Source organism: Festucalex cinctus, chromosome 19, assembly GCF_051991245.1.
Source record: "Festucalex cinctus isolate MCC-2025b chromosome 19, RoL_Fcin_1.0, whole genome shotgun sequence".
Lineage (NCBI taxonomy): Eukaryota > Metazoa > Chordata > Actinopteri > Syngnathiformes > Syngnathidae > Festucalex > Festucalex cinctus.
In genome coordinates this window covers 4297326-4316176 of record NC_135429.1, presented here as the reverse complement: position 1 = coordinate 4316176, position 18851 = coordinate 4297326, and the positions used below count along the sequence as shown (strand labels likewise).

The window sequence follows — 18851 nt, the reverse complement described above, 5'->3', positions numbered from 1 at the left end:
ATGGCGAGGTGTGCTACAACAGATTCATTTCATTTGTGGTAAAGAAGCGGCGGATAATAAAAGAGGATAAAAAACGGAGGAGGAGGAGGAGGAGGGAGGATGGTGATAAGGAGGAGAGCTGGGAGCCAGTTTTCCTGCTTTATCTGATGGGGATAATGCGCATGTGTGATAGTCCATGTGTGCGTGTGTGTGTGAGAGGGGTTAAGTTGTATTTTAAATCAAGGAGATGGGAAAAACATCACTAGAAGGCAGCTTTGCCCTTTTTTTCTTACATAGGGTTTCAAAAATTCACTTTAGTCAATGAATACCTTCAAAAATTAACATTTTTATTTTCTACGCTATTAATTATTGTTTACAGTTTTGTATTGGGTTACTCTTTATTGTGTACCTCATGATGTGTTCAGAGTGTGTACACAGCAAGTCTTGTACATATAGTTCAAATGAAACGCACACTGTAATTATGGGATGTTTACAATAGCTAAATCCACTTAGCTTAATGCTAACACTCAATGCAAAATGCCACAGATTGGCAGACAATTAATAGAACGATATAACGCAAATTGAAGCAAAAAAAGTGACAAAAACTGTTAAATGTTTACATTCTATTCAATTATGTCATTACTGTATGTTTAGTTATGTCACGTTTACTCAACTGTATGGAACGGATTAATGCCATTTCCATTCATTTTAATAGGGAAAGATGATTTGCCATCTCATATGAATGTGCACTGTATTCAATTTAAAGGCTTAATTTCTTAATAACTTCTCAACAAACCATTTGAATCTGTATTTAGTGTCGATGAAAAAGCATAATTCAATGGATGAATAAATATTGAACACCTCTCCTATTCAGGGTCAAACTGACCCACTGGCTTCAAAACCAATCAAGGGGATTTGTAATGAATCAATTGTTTTTAAACTAAAATATGACGAGTAGCTGCATGTTTTAGCGGTCTTTGGAACATCTCATGTTCATGTGATGTATTGTGCATCTACAGTTTGCGAATACGTGTATGCGTTTGTGTGAAGTTCGTGCATGTTCGTGCATGTGTGTTTGACGTTAGTTGAGCAGATTGAAGCACTAAGCAGAGCACTCCAATTTATTGAAAACATTGTCCAACCCTGAACACCAACTGGGCTCTCTCCTCCATCTTTCATTGTAGTCCCTTGACGTGTATCTTTTCATACATACACACTGGCAGACCTCGCCCCCACCCTCCCAACACATTTATACATACAAAGCCCCTCCCTTGTATGATATTACATTTTTCACATAAAAATCGCCAGTTCAAAGGGAGGGAGGGGGGCGGGGGGTCACGCCAAGAAAGGACAAGATGCCCCCCCCACCACCCCCTCCATGACCTTCATTAGCATAAATCGTGTCTGCTAAATTAAATTGGGGGGTTGAGTAGCCCCTCGCAGGCCCCCAAAACTGCGCTGACCAGCGGCCAAGGGGACACAAAAGATCCAATTGGACTAACCGCCACATGTGTCATCTGACTTTATTAGCTAAATGTGGCGCTGCTGCGGGAAGGAAGGCCATTGTTGACACCCCCCAACATACACACACAAAGGAAAGTACGACTGGGGGGAATGGCCTCAAAATAAAATCTGATTTGATGTCGTTATACCCAAGCCATTTATTTTTTATTTTTTGCCAACAGAATTACACGTCATTCAGTTAATCACACAACTTTGGCTTCTGTTAGCTTAATGCTAACACACAATGCAAAATGTCATAGGCACGCTAATGAATAGCAAAGACAGTCGCTGAGTTATAGTCACATTTGTGATACTTTTGGTGAACTTGTGATTTTTGAGAGATGCGAACCAATTTCTTTGCTAAGAGAATTGCATGGTGTGTAATAATAATAATAATAAAAAACAAGTTTGCCTTCTGCTAGCTTAATGCTAACACACAATGGAAAATGCCACAAACAGGCTCATGATTAGCACTGATACTCACACTTTGATGACCTTTTAAGCAACAGATGCATTAACCCATCGAGACACAATACAAAAATATTCACAAGTATATTTATTCTATTTACCACAAAAAAAACCACACAAATATTACTTGTATCTCAGGGTTTATGAATAACATTACGGCAGTGAGTACACAAACACGCAAACACACAGTTTTATATATAAATATATATATTTTTTAAAACATCAGAGAACTTGAGCGTCTGCATCCCGCAGCGTCATCTCACGCACAGGCAGAGAGGCCCGGTGGGGGACCGAACGGCGGCTTCATTACGGCAGACCCCCGTGAGGAGGTCCGGCGGATTTGCTATGCGAGCTAACAACAACAACAACAACAACAAGTGAGCACATCTCTGGACGCCGCACGCAAAACTCAACAATCACCAAGTGGATTTGTGTTTGTGGCGGCACAATGTGTGCAAAGTGAGTGCGAGAGAGGTGTCGGGATAAGGACAGGTCGCCGGAGAAGACTTCCAGATGACATAGCGGCGGTGATCTGGGATTAGCGGCGTAAGACGCTTATCGTTTAACCAGATCCGACTGCAGAATTTAAGGGTTGAAAAAAATAATCTTGGAAAAGGGGTGCGCGGGTTGAGAAAGCAATTAACGTGCACACTGTCGGGATTTTAGCCGAGAAGTCGTTAAGGTCGCGGCTAATCCACAGAATTAGCTAAGAAGTACACTTTATTTGGGTTTGAAAAAATTACCAATCTGATTTACTGGAACTAGTCTTTACACAGATCTGATTGGCTGGATCACATTGGCAGATATTCTGCATTTTTATGCAAAATCAGTGATCAGTTGTAGTTAAAAAACTTGAAACTGGCAAGACTGAAATTTACTTATTGACAAGCCACAATGCTGCTAGGAAAGGGGCCTCAAACCAGCAGCCTGGGGGCCATTTATGCATGAGAGTTTGTCCTGTAATTCACCGGGAATCTGTTATAAATCCAACACCCTTCACCTTAACTGGATCCGTCAGAGTCCCGCAAGAGTCGTGAAGTTGTCAGGAGACCAGAGGAAGGATCAAAGGAAGGAAAGATGAAGCAACGTGAGATCCAACACCAATCAGACACCTACAGAGTTACAAGTCCAGAATCTTTCACCAACCCCAGATACATCTGAATACCAACAGGATTATGGAGACATCAAGAGATCAGAGGAAAGACTAAAGGAAAAAAGGAAAGATGAAGAGTGAGATCCACAAATGCAAAAAAATACAAATAAAAGGTCGGCAACGAGAACAGCCAATTTAGAAAAAAAAAACAGGAAACAGATTATTTGTTGTTGTTGTTGAGCACAGTCGTGAATGTACAGAGAAAGTTTTGGTGCTCAAGAAATCAGACGTCATTATTCAAGGCAAGACTTGAGACTTAAAACTTGAACATAATGTAACTTGACTCACACTTTCGGCACTAGATAGTTGCGGGTTGCCATGATCGTGTCATTAGTAGTTTGCCATCTTGTGACCTTTTGTCGTCTGGAAGGGAATTGACATTTGTGGTTTCTATATAGCTTCTTTAATTTCTTTTTTTTTCCTTTTCTATACAGCTTTGATGTTGTCCAGGAATGCCAACACATGGGCACACTCATAGTGTGTTCGATCTGAGTGTCGCATCGACGTTGAATCAAAAGAATGGTGGCCCCCTGTGGCCAGGAGGTGTCATTATCAAGCGGCGCAACAGGGGAGAAAGTAAATAAGTGCAAGGTTACACGCACTAGTAGCACAAAAGGCAGCAAGAAACGTAGGTAAACGCACACTAGCACGTAATTGTCAATCACGCACGCACGCACGCACGATGGGCCGTCAAAATATAGCCTGAGTGCAGCCAATTTAGCCGCTAATGCTTTCTGCGCCCATCAGGACAAAGATGACCGCTCTGTGTGTGTGTGTGTTGTATGTTTACCTTGACTTCGCTTGCTTGCGTGCTTGTGTGTCTAATGGCCAACCAATGTTTCCACGGTAACGACGGAGGTGAAGCCGAGTTCAAACACGAGCAGCGGGTAGCGGCCATATTGTCAAATGGCGCGCGACACCACTTGCTATGATATTTGACGGTACAGTACGTTTATATTTATATTTGGCGGAAAGGTGACTTTTTTTTTTCTTTTAAGTGTGACTTGTGCAGCCATGTGACAAATATATATTCATATTTATATACACAGATATTTTTATTTTTTTTAATTTAATTTTGTTTATTTTTATTTGAGTTTTTTAGATTTATATACGCATAAATATATATTAAAATTGTTAAAAATGAGTGCGATCACAATTTTGATATTTGCCATTCAAGTTTTTTGTTTTAATGTGAAAATATGAATTTTATTTTGATAATAAATGCTGTGTTTGGAATGAAAACAAGCCAAAGTGAATGAATCAAGTGAGCTCAAGGCATCTTGTGTGTGTTTAATGTGCGCTTGAATCACAGGGCATCTTGTGCGTGCGTGCGCACACGCGCATGTGTGTGTATAGCGCGGCATGAGCGCGAGTGAGGCAGCTTAACGCAATAAAGCATGTTGTATTGACATCTGTGTTGTGTCTATTGATTCCCCATTATGGAGCTAACAAACCCGCCCGGACGCTTTGTCATTGGCAATCACGTTAGCGCCGCTGCTCGCCTACGATGCCCCCCTCCCGCCCCCCTGCCTCCCCCTTTTTAAAATCTGATCCATACACGCACGCATTCCTTCACATCCACAACACACGCACACTCGTGTCGGCGGGGAAGCAAGTCAATGGTGCTGATCAATAACCGCGGTAGGTTAAAACCAATCACACAATAGGCCGCTGTGAGCTGCTTGCAGATAAATCGCCCATGTGACCTTAACGTGCAATTATTGAATCGTCAACCTGCGTGCATCCACCGCTTTTACACGCACACACACACACACACAAAGCACAAAGCCCATTTTTTGTGACTTTATGGTGTTTTATACTGTTTGCACATTCACTACTTTTTGGCATGAATGAATAAGTGCACTGCTACCTTGACTTAGAAAGTTTAATATACTCAGTAACTCAATTTTGTCATCATCAAATAAGTTTTCCCTTTTGAAATGCTTTCAATTCATTCCTTCATTTTCAAAGCACATAAAATATACTTTAAAAAGAAAAGAATGTAAACAAATTTTATATAATTTTCATATTATATAATTTTATATTTATTGGCTAGTTAGTCGATGTGTGACTTTAGCTAGTTAGCTAAGTACCTAGCTTTAACTATAGACAAGCTACTGACGTTCAACTTCAACTAGATTTATGCCGACTGTCGGAATTTAAAATCCATATTTGCAATGCTCGGTATAAAACGATAGCTTTGCAGCTAATTTTTATGTGCAGTCCCAAGTGGCAGTTAAGAAAGAATTTCCAATTTGCGACTGGTCATGTGATCAGAACGGTACCATCGCTCTGCTCTGTTTGAGCCCGGAAAAGACCTGTAAAACAAACTGCATATCTCAGTTTTAGTGCTGTCACTATCAAATATTTTCAGAATCGATTAATTGACTAATCGGATTAATTTTAATTTTGCATTAAAGTGTATTATAAAAGCGTTTTCCCCCTGATTACTTGTCCAGCAATGGAGCAATCATGACCACTGTCTGCTCTCACTTGTTGTCTAACAACTCAAGTCGCAAGTTGACGTGACAGTGGACACGATTGTCGTCCATTGGTGGAGCTCTCCATTGCAAGCCGGCGAGACTTCCTTGTTCGCCGAGCTGCTCACTCCACCAATGACAGGCAGTTTGCTGCGGCGGAGTCCAACCCAACACATGCTTAGGACCGCCCCCTCATTTGACAAACATTTCGACTTGGCAGTACAACCCAAAACTGCCAAAATTCAAAATAAATAAATGACTAAATAAATAAATGACTAAATAAACACATGATTAAATAAAGATAAATGCCAAAAAAATAAATACATAAATGACTAAATAAATAAATGACTAAAAGTGAAAATAAAAACGGATTTATTTCCATTTATATTTATTTTTCTAGATGTAATTTTTAAATTATATTTTTTTTTTATAAATTCATATTTATTTTCACTTTTAGTCATTTATTTATTTATTTAGTCATTTATTCATTTCGAATTTTGGCAGTTTTGGTCCTACATATAGGACCGTTTTTTTTTTTTTTTTAACCTTAAAATGTCACGTCATGTTTTTAATTGGCTCTCCTTCAAACAAATGTGCACTGCATCGTACACAGCTTGGTATATTTGGTGTCAGAAACAAGTACTAAGTGCAATATTAGCCACTTAATTAACTGTCCCCAACAAAAAATTTCATCAGTATTACGTGCTCCTGAAAGAATGCGAGGATTATCACTTAAGCGTTATGTCTTTATTAACTAATAAAAGCAGCTAGTGCCAGACCAGATTCAGGAAGACACTAACACACACCCGCACGCACACACCCGTAGAGCCAATTAGTCCAGGCCTTTGCTTCGGCAGTTTGGTCCAGACACCAGCACCAGCACCCCCCCCCCCCCCCCCCCCCCCTCCTGAGCACAGCGAGGTAAAAATCCAGGGTGTGAGACGGAGGTTGTTATCCGACGCCGCGAAGCATTGTGTGCGTGTGTTCAGAACTTCTCCCTCAAACTTTCACTAAAAAGTGACGTCCACCGTCTTGCCTCAGCATACTGCGGTCAGTGTGTCTCGCCACTTCCTGTCAGCCTCAGACATCGGATGCTGGCGGACCCCCAAATGAAAAGAAGGTTGGGATAATGAGCGCAGGGACGTCGTTGACATGTCTGGGGGGAATTTCAAAGCTAAATTGAAAAAATTTAAACAATTGAGAGAACCCAAAGAGTTCCTGTAGTTATGGAAAGTGGTATCAATGAACAAGCTAATAGCTAATTAAATTTCAAGATTGTTTTTTGGTGTAGCTAAAATGGTGCCACAATTTTGTGATGTTGTTCGTGTTAGCTGCTCACCGCAATTGCACGTTACTTTGTTATTGTGACTAAACCTGACGCTGTTAGCACACGAGCTAGCAGGAGGCTAGAGTCTTTCTTTAGCAAATATTGTAAATACAGTGGCCTTCAGCAGACACGCCCATAGCATTTGAGGAGAAAACTAATTGATTTCTCATGCTTTTGAAGGCTCATTTTATTTACTTGATGATTTTTTTTTTTTAAATCCATCACATTTCACAGGGTTGTGTCAAATTCACTATATTTTTTTTCACTTTACAGGGACTTGAAAATAAAATAACAGATTTTTCTTGACATTGACATTAAATTGCCATTTTTATCTTTTTTTTTTTTTTTTACATTTATAAGTTTTGCATCCCCCCCCCTTTCTGAATTTCATTTTTGTTCTCTAGATCGCAAGCATGTTTTGTAAGGGTGTCACGATTTCGATTTTTTATCGAAATCGATCGAAATTACGTCACGATTTCGAGCATCGAAATAGAAGAGAGGACACACGATTCGATCGTCAGTCGTCCAATCGGAGTGTCGCGCTGGCACAGTCGTCCAATCGGAGTGTCGCGCTGGCACAGTCCTCCAATCAGAGTGTCGCGCTGGCGCATTCAAACTGAAGTACCATTATACGGGCACCAGCCGACACAAACACACACATACATACTAGGGGAGCGGAGCCGGCGGCGGGCCCGAGCCGCCAGCCTATAACAACGGGAAACACGACAAACATGACGGGACATTTACGCAGGCATCACAAAGATTTAGATTTATCAAATTCAACTAGAAGTGGGAAAACAACGGTCCAACCAACTATTTCATCCTCATTTACAGTGAAACTTCCACACACTTCAGCTCGCGCGAAACGCCAGATCCATAGGTCTATTTATAGCAGCAGACCTGCAGCCTTGGAAAACGCTGGATTCAAACATTTAATTAGTGTACTTGAACCACGCTACAGTATGCCCAGCAACTGTAAATGTTGGGATATAGTTTGTTCAGGCTGTATTTGTTCCATGACTTTGGATACAATATATTTTTTGTTGTTGTTGCACATTGCACATTATTTTAAGAGGAACGCACAGCACACTGTTGTAACCAAAAACAGTCAATAGATGGCAGGCACCCACTGTGACTTTTTGTTTTTGTTTTTTTATTTTTTATTTTACACTTCAGTAAGAACAAGACGGTTAACTTTATATTGTAAATAAATTCTTTGAATTTGATCATTCCTGCCTAATGTCAATTATCATATATTACATAAATTTACACAAAAATAATATGGAAATTGTATCACCTATATGTAGCCGATCTTTTGAAATAAGATTTACTGTACAATGAATAGAACCAATGATCATAGACTAGCCTTAGCCTACAGAAGCATATGCCTCTGTGTTATAAAGTGGGGGAGCGAAAAAAAAAAAAAAAAAAAAATCAAAAAAAAAATCGAATCGTGACCCCAAAATCGAAATTTAGATCGAATCGTGGAGTTGGCGAATCGTGACACCCCTAATGTTTTGATTCTCCAGGCAGCTTTCTTGAAAATGAAATGAAAGATGACCAGGGTCATCATCGTTTTGGAATTTTCATTTTAGTTAGTTTTTTATTTTGTTTTGAATTTGTTTTTTGTAATTTAGTTAAGTTTTAATTAGTTTTCAGGGTGGTTTTGTTTATTATTTTTAGTTATTTAATAAATACTTATTTTTAGTTTAATTTTAGTTAGTTTCAGTATTAGATTTAGTTTTGTTTTTTTTAAATGTGTCCGATAATGTGAAAAATAAATGCTTTCTCCTGGGAAAAAAAATGCTAGCCTGACCAATGAGGAATCGTGTTGGTGCTGTTGTCATGGCAACGTCTGTCCACCCAAGGGGTCTTCGGTTGAAGATGTTGAAAGTCACAAACGGTGCACATGGAACTAGTTTGCTCCATGGCGTACGAATATGTTACGTATTTCTTCTCTTAGCTTTCTCTTTCTTGTTCCCTGTTCTGTGAAGCACTTCATGTTGTGTTTTTTTTTTTAAGCATAAAAGGTGCTATAAAAAATATAGTATTGATCAATTTATCGAATTACACGTCTGGAGGTAGTGCCCTGCAGCAGCATAGCAACACCAAGTAAATTCAGAGGGAGGGGAGAAGCCGTAAGAAGAGCGAAATCATGATGAATTTCTATCAACCCAGTTGAAAAGGTGCTGATGAGGCGATGCGACTCGGGGCCCGGCTGAGCCGAGGTCGAGCTGAGAAAAAGCCCGTAAGCCGAGTTCATGCTAGCGTCTGCCGAATGCGTCGTCTTTCGCCCGTATAAACACCAAGGGGGAAGAGTTAAGAGTGTGACAGAGTGAGAGGCGGCAAGCAATCATACAGATGCACAAACGTGGTCAAAAGGTGCCGATCACAGCCAGGTGGACTTGCGGCTAACAGACTTAGCTAAAGTGGCTTACGGGGGGGGGCGGCCCGGACCGCGGCGGGCAAATCCAATTCAACGTCGACCAGGGAGACGAGAGAGCGCCGAGGGGGGGTTTGTTTTATCCACCGGCGGGGCTTTGGAGTTGGCGGCACAAACCAGAGCGCCGACGAGGATTGGCGGCTGCCAAGTCTCCGGAGAGACGGGATGAGATGGAAAGACCAGACGAGGATGGGGGGGCGGAGGGGATGAGTGCCCCACCTTTTGATCCACACTTTAGTTCCTTGCCAAGCGGTTATGTTAGCACAACTGTTACAGTAAGCGCCCACTGAAATGAATTCAAATTACATGAATCCATTCCCAGCACCCCAAAAAACTTGTGCTGTCAAAGTTAAATTGTTAACTAATTAATTCAGCACAAAAAAAAAAAAAAAAAGATTGCATTGATCATGTATTAATGCAGATTAATCACACGATTAATTTCGACCAGATTACCCTTTTTGTTTCATGGCGGATGGCTATGTTAAAGGTAGCATCGATTGTGTTGGAGCAAGAAACATAACTTGGTGCATTTAATAAATGTTTGTGTATGACATTCAGAATATTGGTTCATATCAAAATAGTTGGGTAAGTTCCCCCCCATTATAAATTATGCAAATAATTAACTGATTAGAAACAGGAGGATGAGCGTGTGCAGTGGATCAATGTTGAATACGTCCTCATAACATTAAATGTTGAAAGAATTACCACACGAGATGCTCTTTAAATTTGGCGAAAGATGGTGATTGATTAATCATGATTAATCAAAATTCTAAAATGTGATTAATCTGATTAAAAAATGTAATCGTTTGACAACTGTACAAAAAACAACCATTTTTTGTTGCGTTTTAGTTCCAACTGTAATTCCTCTCAATAATTCATCTCAAATATGTCATAATCATGCCCAAAGAGGCACATTATAAAATAAACTTATAAAACGTCACTTTCTGTCGGCGTTAAAACAAAGATTTAAGGTGCCTAACATTCAATAATAATAAGCAAAAACTAGGCTGACCTCACAGTACTTCCTGTTTTCATTCGTCATCTTTCAAGCTGACACCAAACTAAATTATTGTGCTGTCATCTAGTGGTCGACAGTGGAATTGCACCCAAAATGAACGTCAAGTTGAACAAAATGGTTATAAATGGCACTCACGGCCAACAACAAGGCACTCTAAGGCAGCCATCTTGGCTTAAAGCCCTGAAAATTGACAACTACAAGTGATAAAACATCAATTTTTAGTCATTCACTCGCAGCCATTTTCACTGAAGCAACCCCCTCACTCTGTTTTACTGATTGTGACTGATTTTGCAAGACCCACAAAATAATGTGCTCTTTTGCTATAAAAATATGGCATTTACCAAAAAAAAAAAAAAAAGATTAGAGTCTCTTCTTTCGCAGTAGTAAAATAAAGTATAAAGTATATTTTTATGTTTCCATTTTGCAGCAATTAGCATTCGAGTATAGCGAAGTTTTATCATTATTCACAAATCTACTTAGTATTGAGTTTTTTTTCCAACATGGTCTTCTTTGATCTCATACTCTGCTGCCAACTGCTGGCCGTTTTTGTAATTACTACCATTTTTCACCCGGTCACTGCAGTTGAGAGACTGTATCAAAGCCTTCTGTATGCTCTAACCAAAAAAAAAACAAAAACAAAAACAAAAAACATATAAATACGTCTTTGGGACACTTTAAAACATTTACAATAGAACACATTTGCACGTTTTTGGCAGCAAATTAGTTAAGGCTAAGTTTATACAGTTTTACTACTCAGGAAAACCACAAAAAAATAATAGAATTTAAAATCTTGATTAAGCACAACACTGAACTGCTCAAATTGTTATTGTATGTTTTATTTCTATCATATCCTGTTGTGTACCAACCTCGCCACAAAACAAGACTAAAATCATGTTCAATTGCTTAACTAATAGGCGAAAACAATCTTCACAAAAACAACCATGGTCACGTCATCTTTCCCAACCCCTTTTTCAAGGATCTTAGAGCCACGAAGGATGCATTCAATAAAATGAGCAAAGTAAATAAATAAAAGTGCAGTAATACATCTCTAACAGTGACAATCAAAAGTCGAAGGGGGAAATGTTTGTACAATGGACGTCATTAGCAGGGTGCAGGTGTACCTAATAAAGTGCATTCAGTCATACATCCTCTCGCCCTGTTAGCATACACGCCTCATTCATTATTCATCTTTTCTTTGACTTTCATTTCTTAAAGCGTGGACAGACAAAGTGACCCCAGCAGCGCCTAACCGCCCCCCCACCCCCAAGCAGTGATTACGTGTCGCCCGTCAAACGTCCACTAGCGGCACTCATTAAACCCGCTGCCATTTTTTCCCCCTGCCGTTGACACCTACTTAAGGTGATAGGCTGAATTACCCCGCCACGCTTAAAAAAAACCCTCGCCCCCCCCCAATCCCCCTTAAAATCCACCAGCAACCCCAACCCCCCGCCCCATACACACACCAAACCCCATCCCAACCCCACGGCGGCCATTAGATATTTCCGCCTGGATGGACTGAGCCAGTGTAGTGGGGATGGGGACAGTGCTGGTGTGGGGGGGGTGGACACTTTCACCTCGAGTCTCACTTGAACACACACACGCACCCACACATTGGGAATGAGTCGTTTTAAAAGGGACACAGGTGGAAACAGACTGAAAACTGACTTTTTTTTCTTTTTTTTTGTGGTGGCGGCAACATTTGATCAAATTTAGTGGGACGTTGCACTGCCATGATTGGAAACTGTTCATCAGAGTGAATTAATGGGGGGGGGGGGGAAATCAGTGAGTTTAATTTACAAATATTTTAGTATCACTACAATAACTCGAGGTGACACACAAAATAAAGCGACTTGAATGAATGATGGTTAAAAAATTGGTAGCTGGAGTCAGTAAAAGCCGTAAAAGGGATATTTTACTCATTGAGCCATCTTCAGCAGTTAAAAAGTAAATATTTTGTCTAGAATTAATTTGATCATTTTTTCATGTAAAATTACCGTAATTTCCGGACTATAGAGTGCACCTGTTTATAAGCCGCACCCAGTATATTTGTAAAGGAAAACTCATTTTGTACATACATAAGCCGCACCTGACTATAAGCCGCACGTGCCCACATTGAAATGAGATATTTACAAAGAAAGACGGTACACAGAAAAAGTTTTCAAAGGTTTAATAATATACCTTAGCTTTTCTTTCCTAACAGTGCCTGTGACGCCGCAGTAACACAGCAGCAATATGGTAGTAACTAACAGGGCTGGTTAAAAATAACATACCGGGAGAAGTCACTGAGACTGAGACTTCTTGTAATTTCCATGATGAGGGTCTGTTCATGCTAATTTCATTCATGCACAAAGCGCAAAGTTACATTAAACTTAAATCGTCTTCCTCGACGCATATATTCCACCTGTCTCACTCTTACCTTTTCTGATCGAGCGCCCCTGGCGTCCGTTACAAAAAAAAATGCATGAATTAGCCGCATTGTATAAGCCGCAGGGTTGAAAGCGTGTGGAAAAAAAAGTTGCAGCTTATAGTCCGGAAATGACGGTAATATCTTTAAAAACACATTTTGCCACTTGCTGTCAACTAAAGAGGACATCAGCCGTGCTCAGGAAACGGGTTAACGGCCAATCACGGCTCACCTGTGTTCTGGGTTTGGTCATGTGATGTAAAGCAAACTGAGCCATGATTGGTCGTTACCCGTTTCCTGAGCAACGCGCGATGCCGTCTTCTGTTGGATAGCAAGTGGCAAAATGGGTTTTTAGGTATTAATTACACATGATAAATAATGAAATTATCACATTAATTAAAGACAAATATCGTCTGAAAATGGCTAATGAGTCCAGTATTTCTTTCCAAATGTGTAGGATTATTTATTTATTTACAAAAAAAAACTACAGTGAAAAATGTTATCAGGGTGACTAAAATGTTTTTTTTCTCTACACTAACTAATCATATAAAAGAAGAAATTATCATAGTGGATGGAGGCAGGCCAACTAAGAATTTAGTTGGATTTTGTACAAAAAAAAAATAAAAAATTCACTGGAATTAGTGAAAAACTGACATTTTTGGGGATTGAACCCCAAAATTTCTCTCTTTTTTTTATGAATAAATGTTGATTACACAATACACCACGCAGAAATTATGGCAAAATATATAATGTTCATGTGGCAACTTCCTTGCAAACGACCATGATTGGCAATGCTTTCACAAATGTGACACACGCATACACTCAAGTGGGCACCCACTCGAAACAACCGTTTTATAGGTGAACGGGAAGAAAACAGGAGGACGCGTGACCATGACGAACCATAAAACTACACATTCAGAATCCGGCGATATGATCTCGTCTATTCTTTAAAGCCTGTTACACTCCTTTATCACGGTTACATAGTGGCGATAGTATTCCTTTCCGCCAAACTTTCTGCAGAGCAACTAACCCACCCACCCACTCCCCACCTTTCCCAGACCCGGATCAATATCCACTGATCGATAGATGACCATGAACCTGGCCGGAGGAGACAAGCGGGATTGGGAATGAGGAAAACATGGACAAATATGCTAATAAATGCAAAATTCTGCATTGAAACACTTAATAAGCTCAACTGAGTTAAAAAAAAAATGTTTTCAAGGAATGTGTTATACTTTGATAAATAAATGATAAATCCCCTCCATGGTTCACCTGCTTGTGAATTCTACATACGGTAGAGTGGAAAACTTTTGATTTATAATTCAGGTGGATTTCAAAAAAATGTTCCAGGTGAAGATAAATTCTCACCCTCATTTTGATTTCATAAGAATATATGACATTTCTCTGATGTAACAACTATTGCGACTATTCACCATTTGAAGGTTTCCAAATCCCGAGAACGAGACTGAGTCTTACCGGGGCTGGAGCGCGGCGCCAGCGACGACTTTAGTCTCCAGGCGCTGAAGTCGGACGCAGTTCTCTGAAAGACGAAGGGCACCGGCAGGGGGACAAACATGGTCCTCCGTCGACCTGGGACCCCTTCCCTTCTTTTGCTCCTTGCTTTTTTTATTGTCCTCTCCTCTCGTCTTTAGTTCTCCCTCGGATCTTCTGTTCGGACAAAAAAAAAAAGAAAAAAAAGGAGTGTTTTTTTTTTTTTTTTAATCTCTTGTCTTTATCTCTTTTTTGGTTCTTTTTCCTCTTTGGCGGTGGCAATTAAAGCTGGGAGGGGGAGTGCAGGTGAGGCGCTACGCTGCCGCTCTTGTGCGTAAAGACGGCATCGCGGCTCCTCGACGGCTCCCCCCGCTCGCAGGCAAAGTGTCCTTTTCTCCGCTCGAATGAACGGCATGGAAAACAAAAAGTGAGACTCCGTCCCCACCCCCGAACGGCGATTAGCTGATCAATCGATGAGTAAATCCATGTGGTTTCGATTCTTTGGTGCTCGGTGAGATCCTCCCCCCTCCCCAACCACTAACGACGGTGGTCGCGCTCCGTCGCCGCGCAGCCTCAACGCGCTCTGCTGCTCGCCAGGCGCCTCGTCCGGGATACGAGAGACAAGAGAGACACCCACCCCCCCGCTTTAACACACACCCCCAACCCCCGCTTTTTTTTCCCTCTCTCTCTCTCTCTCTACGACCCCCCCCCAATGGCCCTCCCGTACAGACATATACACGCATTGATCAGTTATTTACAAAGGTGAAAGGGCCAAACGTATGGAAGTGCTTTTTTTTTTTTTTTTGAGAATTTCAGCATTGGAACTGGAATTTCTAATAGTTTTTTTTTCACAGTGTTAAAAAAGTCAGCATCTCAAAAATCCTCAATCGGAGTTTGAATTTTGACAAAGATTGTTTTTCCCTTGTAATTTAAAAAAAAATTTATTTATTTTTTTTACACCATTTTTTATGGTTAAAAAACATGTTGGAAATTAAATTTCAAACTCAGAAATTATAATTCAAGATCTGAAATTTAAATTCTAAATCGGAAATTAAATTTCAAAATCGGTAATTCTCATTCAAACTAAGGAATTCAAAATGTAACAGTGATCGGAGTTGAAATTCCATTTTTGCATTAGAATTTTTTAGTTTAAATTTTGTGAGCGTGAATTTGATAGCTTTTTTCCTACTGATTTTTTTTCCCCCAGAAAGATTTTTTTTTTATGGTTTAACACTTAAAAAAAAAAAAAAAAAAAATCAAAATTAGCAAGCATAGATATACTTCTAAACTATTGTGCCATCTGAATTTGACACAGAATTTTAAATGCAACCTTGTAATACAAATTCATAATGGGAAATTCAAATTCAAAGTGAGGAATTCAAATTCATTGTCGGATGGCAGCAAACAAAAAGTCTTGCTGTTTGGACTCTATTTACAGGTCAATAGCCTTCGTCGTCTTGGAACACGCAGAGACGTACACGCGCGCATGCAGCCAATTGATCCTCCGAAAACGTCATTACAATGAAGCCAATAATCACATCATCGCATCAGCTTGGAGAGCATCGATCGATCGCCTCCTCGCACACTCACACATGCACACACGTTTGATGTATATTTCAGTAGGTGCACCTCTCGCTCGGTTTCTCTCTCTCTCTTCTCATGTTTACATATTTACAGTAGTGTCTTGCACCTTCCATAGGTGTTAAAATTTGGAGCTGATACAAAACTTCCGGGGGAAAATATACCTCAAAGTTGTTAAAATAAATGCGCATGAATTAATAAGAAAGTCAGTTTATTGATCTACTTCCATTAAAGTTGCTAACTTATACAAATAAATTTAACTGAAATGAAGCTGCCCCCGCCCCCACGCCCCCAATTGCATGTCGATTTTAATTCGATTAATTGATCAGCCCCAACGTGACCACAAGCAGTAGCAACACAGGGGGGGTATATTTTTTATCCTCTGTAGTTACGACATTGTTTTACATCATCAAATCTGTGTACTGTCGTCTTTTGTATTATACTGCCCCCTGTTGGCCACAGCATGCTCAGAAGGAGTAGAACAAAGCTCATTGAATTATCATGACTCATGATGCACTGTTTAATTATTGACATTTTATTTCAGGATGATATTATGATATGTTTTTATAAAGTACAATAAAGTACTAAAGTCAAGGCAGCAAGGAGCATTTGTAGGCGATGCTAGTAGCAAAAATAGCAAGTAGAGATGTTGAGTATGTACTGTGAGTAAGCGCCACAGATCATCATCAGCGCCAATAAAGATTCTTCCAAATACGCTAATCAATACGGTAAATATGGCAGTCAATAATCAAGCGCGCCGCTCTCCTCCTCGCACGCTCCTGAAGGGACCGGGTGTTAATAAGTTATTGATCCGTTACGGCCCCCGCAGGATCTCTGCCGGCGCTTTACACAGCAACGGATACGGCGAAAGCGCCGCTCAGCTCACTCGGACGCTATCGATACCCGAACGGATGCTCAGACGCGTCACGACCAGCAGCCGTGGCCGGGAAAATGTCGGAGCTCAAAATCGGGACAGGTCATTTCAAGATGAGGTATGTTTATTCAATCATTCAAGAATTCATTGTAAAGCATTCATTTGAAATGATGCATTTAAAAATGAGGGCAAGTTATTTGACACAAGCATTTTGCATTTTGCTCTTACATATACTTTGTAGCTTGAGTAAAACAATCCATGAATAAACAAATAAAATAAGATGGAAAAAATGTGTATTTTTCTACTGTGTTGGACTGCATTTTATTGTATTAAATAAATCGATAGATAATTATAAATTCCATTAATATTAAATAATACAATGGCAAATGAGAAAAATACAATTAAAATGAGATTGGATCATAACTTTATTCTTGTAATAAACATTTTACAAATATTGGAAAAAAATGACGAAAAAAATAATACAAATGTGTTTATAAAATATGTAATACTTTTTATAAAATCAGTGGTAAATTAAATTTAACTAAAATAATGCGATGAAAATTGGCAAGTAATTATTTTATGTTAAAAAAAATTAAATGTTATACACACATTTGACCTATTTTTAAATTTCAATATTTTTACGTTATTTCAAATAAATGAATTTTTTAATGAGCAAAATGAATTAAAAAAAAAAAAAAGTAAAACAAAAACTGCATGAAAATGTTAATGAACCAGTTTTATGCAAAATGCTTGATCATGTAAAACGTGTGGCGGGCCAGATGAATGAAAATCAATGAAAATGAAGCATAATCACTTTTGTATTGGCAGATTTGTTGCTAGTGCAGGTGTCCCTAATATTATGCCCTCCACTGAGCCCTCGTCCTTCAGTATGGCCTCACAAAGGAGCCCCAACAAGCTAATATCCCCCCCCCCCCCTCCTCCTCCCACCTCCCCATTGACAGATGACGTCTGCGTGTCCAATGAGCAAGCGAGCGAGCGAGCGGACGCAGCGACCGGTCGGCCCTCCGGAGCCCCCCTCTGCAGATAAAAGGCTTTGAGCGCGGAGGAGCCCCCACATCCCAACTCCTTCCAGACAAAAGCAATTATTTCTTGAAAAATATAGTGTGTGTTGTGCGTCCATCGCAGATGGGGAGAGTGTGCGTGTGTGCGCGTGTATATATGTGTGGGGGAGAGGTGAGCAATATGGCGCACGGTGGGCCTCATCAATAGCAATATGTTCTTTTTTTTCTCTCCGTCCCTCCTGTAATATACTTTTTTATTTTTTACGGATACTGGACACATGCCATAATGCACGTGATCACACGCACACACACATATATATCCATCAATCATCCATCTAGATATAAATCTATCTCTATATAGATAGATAGGTAGATATCTTATTGTATCAAATCGTATGTATCAAGATACGTCTCGAATCGTCTTTTAGGAGAGATGCACTAGATGCGTGTCTCAGACAGATCACTGTTAAATGGCTGTGTCGTGTTGACAAACGAGGTGGTTGAATTAAATTCACTCATCAATATGGGGGTTTTTATGTAGGTAGGGGGGCTAGCTTGCAATCAATACGAACGCACAATTATGTCACAAGCGATATAGCATGAGCGTGCCAAAGCAACCAAACACAAAACCACAAGTATGGCTAGATATATAAAAAAACAAAAAACAAAAAAAAACCATGAATAATGACTAAAGTCTGGAGTGCAGCCCATAGCGTTACCATGGATACCAGCGGTTTTACTTTATGTTACGCTTTAGATGGGACAATGCCACAAAAGAAGCAAAATTAATGATTTGTCTGCACGGAAACAGAGCAAGCTCAAATCTGATTGGTCGATTTCACTCCTAACGGATATCAAATATCAACGGTTCTATAAGATATTTTTCCGACAAACTACAAAGTGATATTTGTTTATTTTGGATAAACAAATGTTAACGTTTTGAAACATGGTTCAGTTTCTGAACGGGTCGCCATCAAAGTGTACATTTGCCAACGTTTTTTGTAGTCGACTATAATGTGACAAAATTGAAGTCGAACTCAACGAATGAATGAATTTTTTTATTTTTTTCCCAGCATAGTTCAGTGGTGGCCAACCTTTGTTTGTGCCA

The 18851-nt window shown here is 39.8% G+C and overlaps 1 protein-coding gene across 12 annotated transcripts in view; it reads right to left on the bottom strand.

Annotated features, from left to right (window-relative positions):
• Positions 1–18851, bottom strand: part of LOC144007106 (uncharacterized) — a 59697-nt gene that overhangs the window by 31959 nt on the left and 8887 nt on the right. For 11 of the 12 annotated variants that reach the window (XM_077506421.1, XM_077506427.1, XM_077506432.1 and 8 more), the window contains exon 5: positions 14252–14443. In XM_077506421.1, the coding sequence (XP_077362547.1) occupies positions 14252–14351 (100 nt within the window). In that variant the 5' untranslated portion in view covers positions 14352–14443. The remainder of the gene's footprint in view (positions 1–14251; positions 14444–18851) is intronic. The other variant, XM_077506426.1, reaches the window with a different exon arrangement.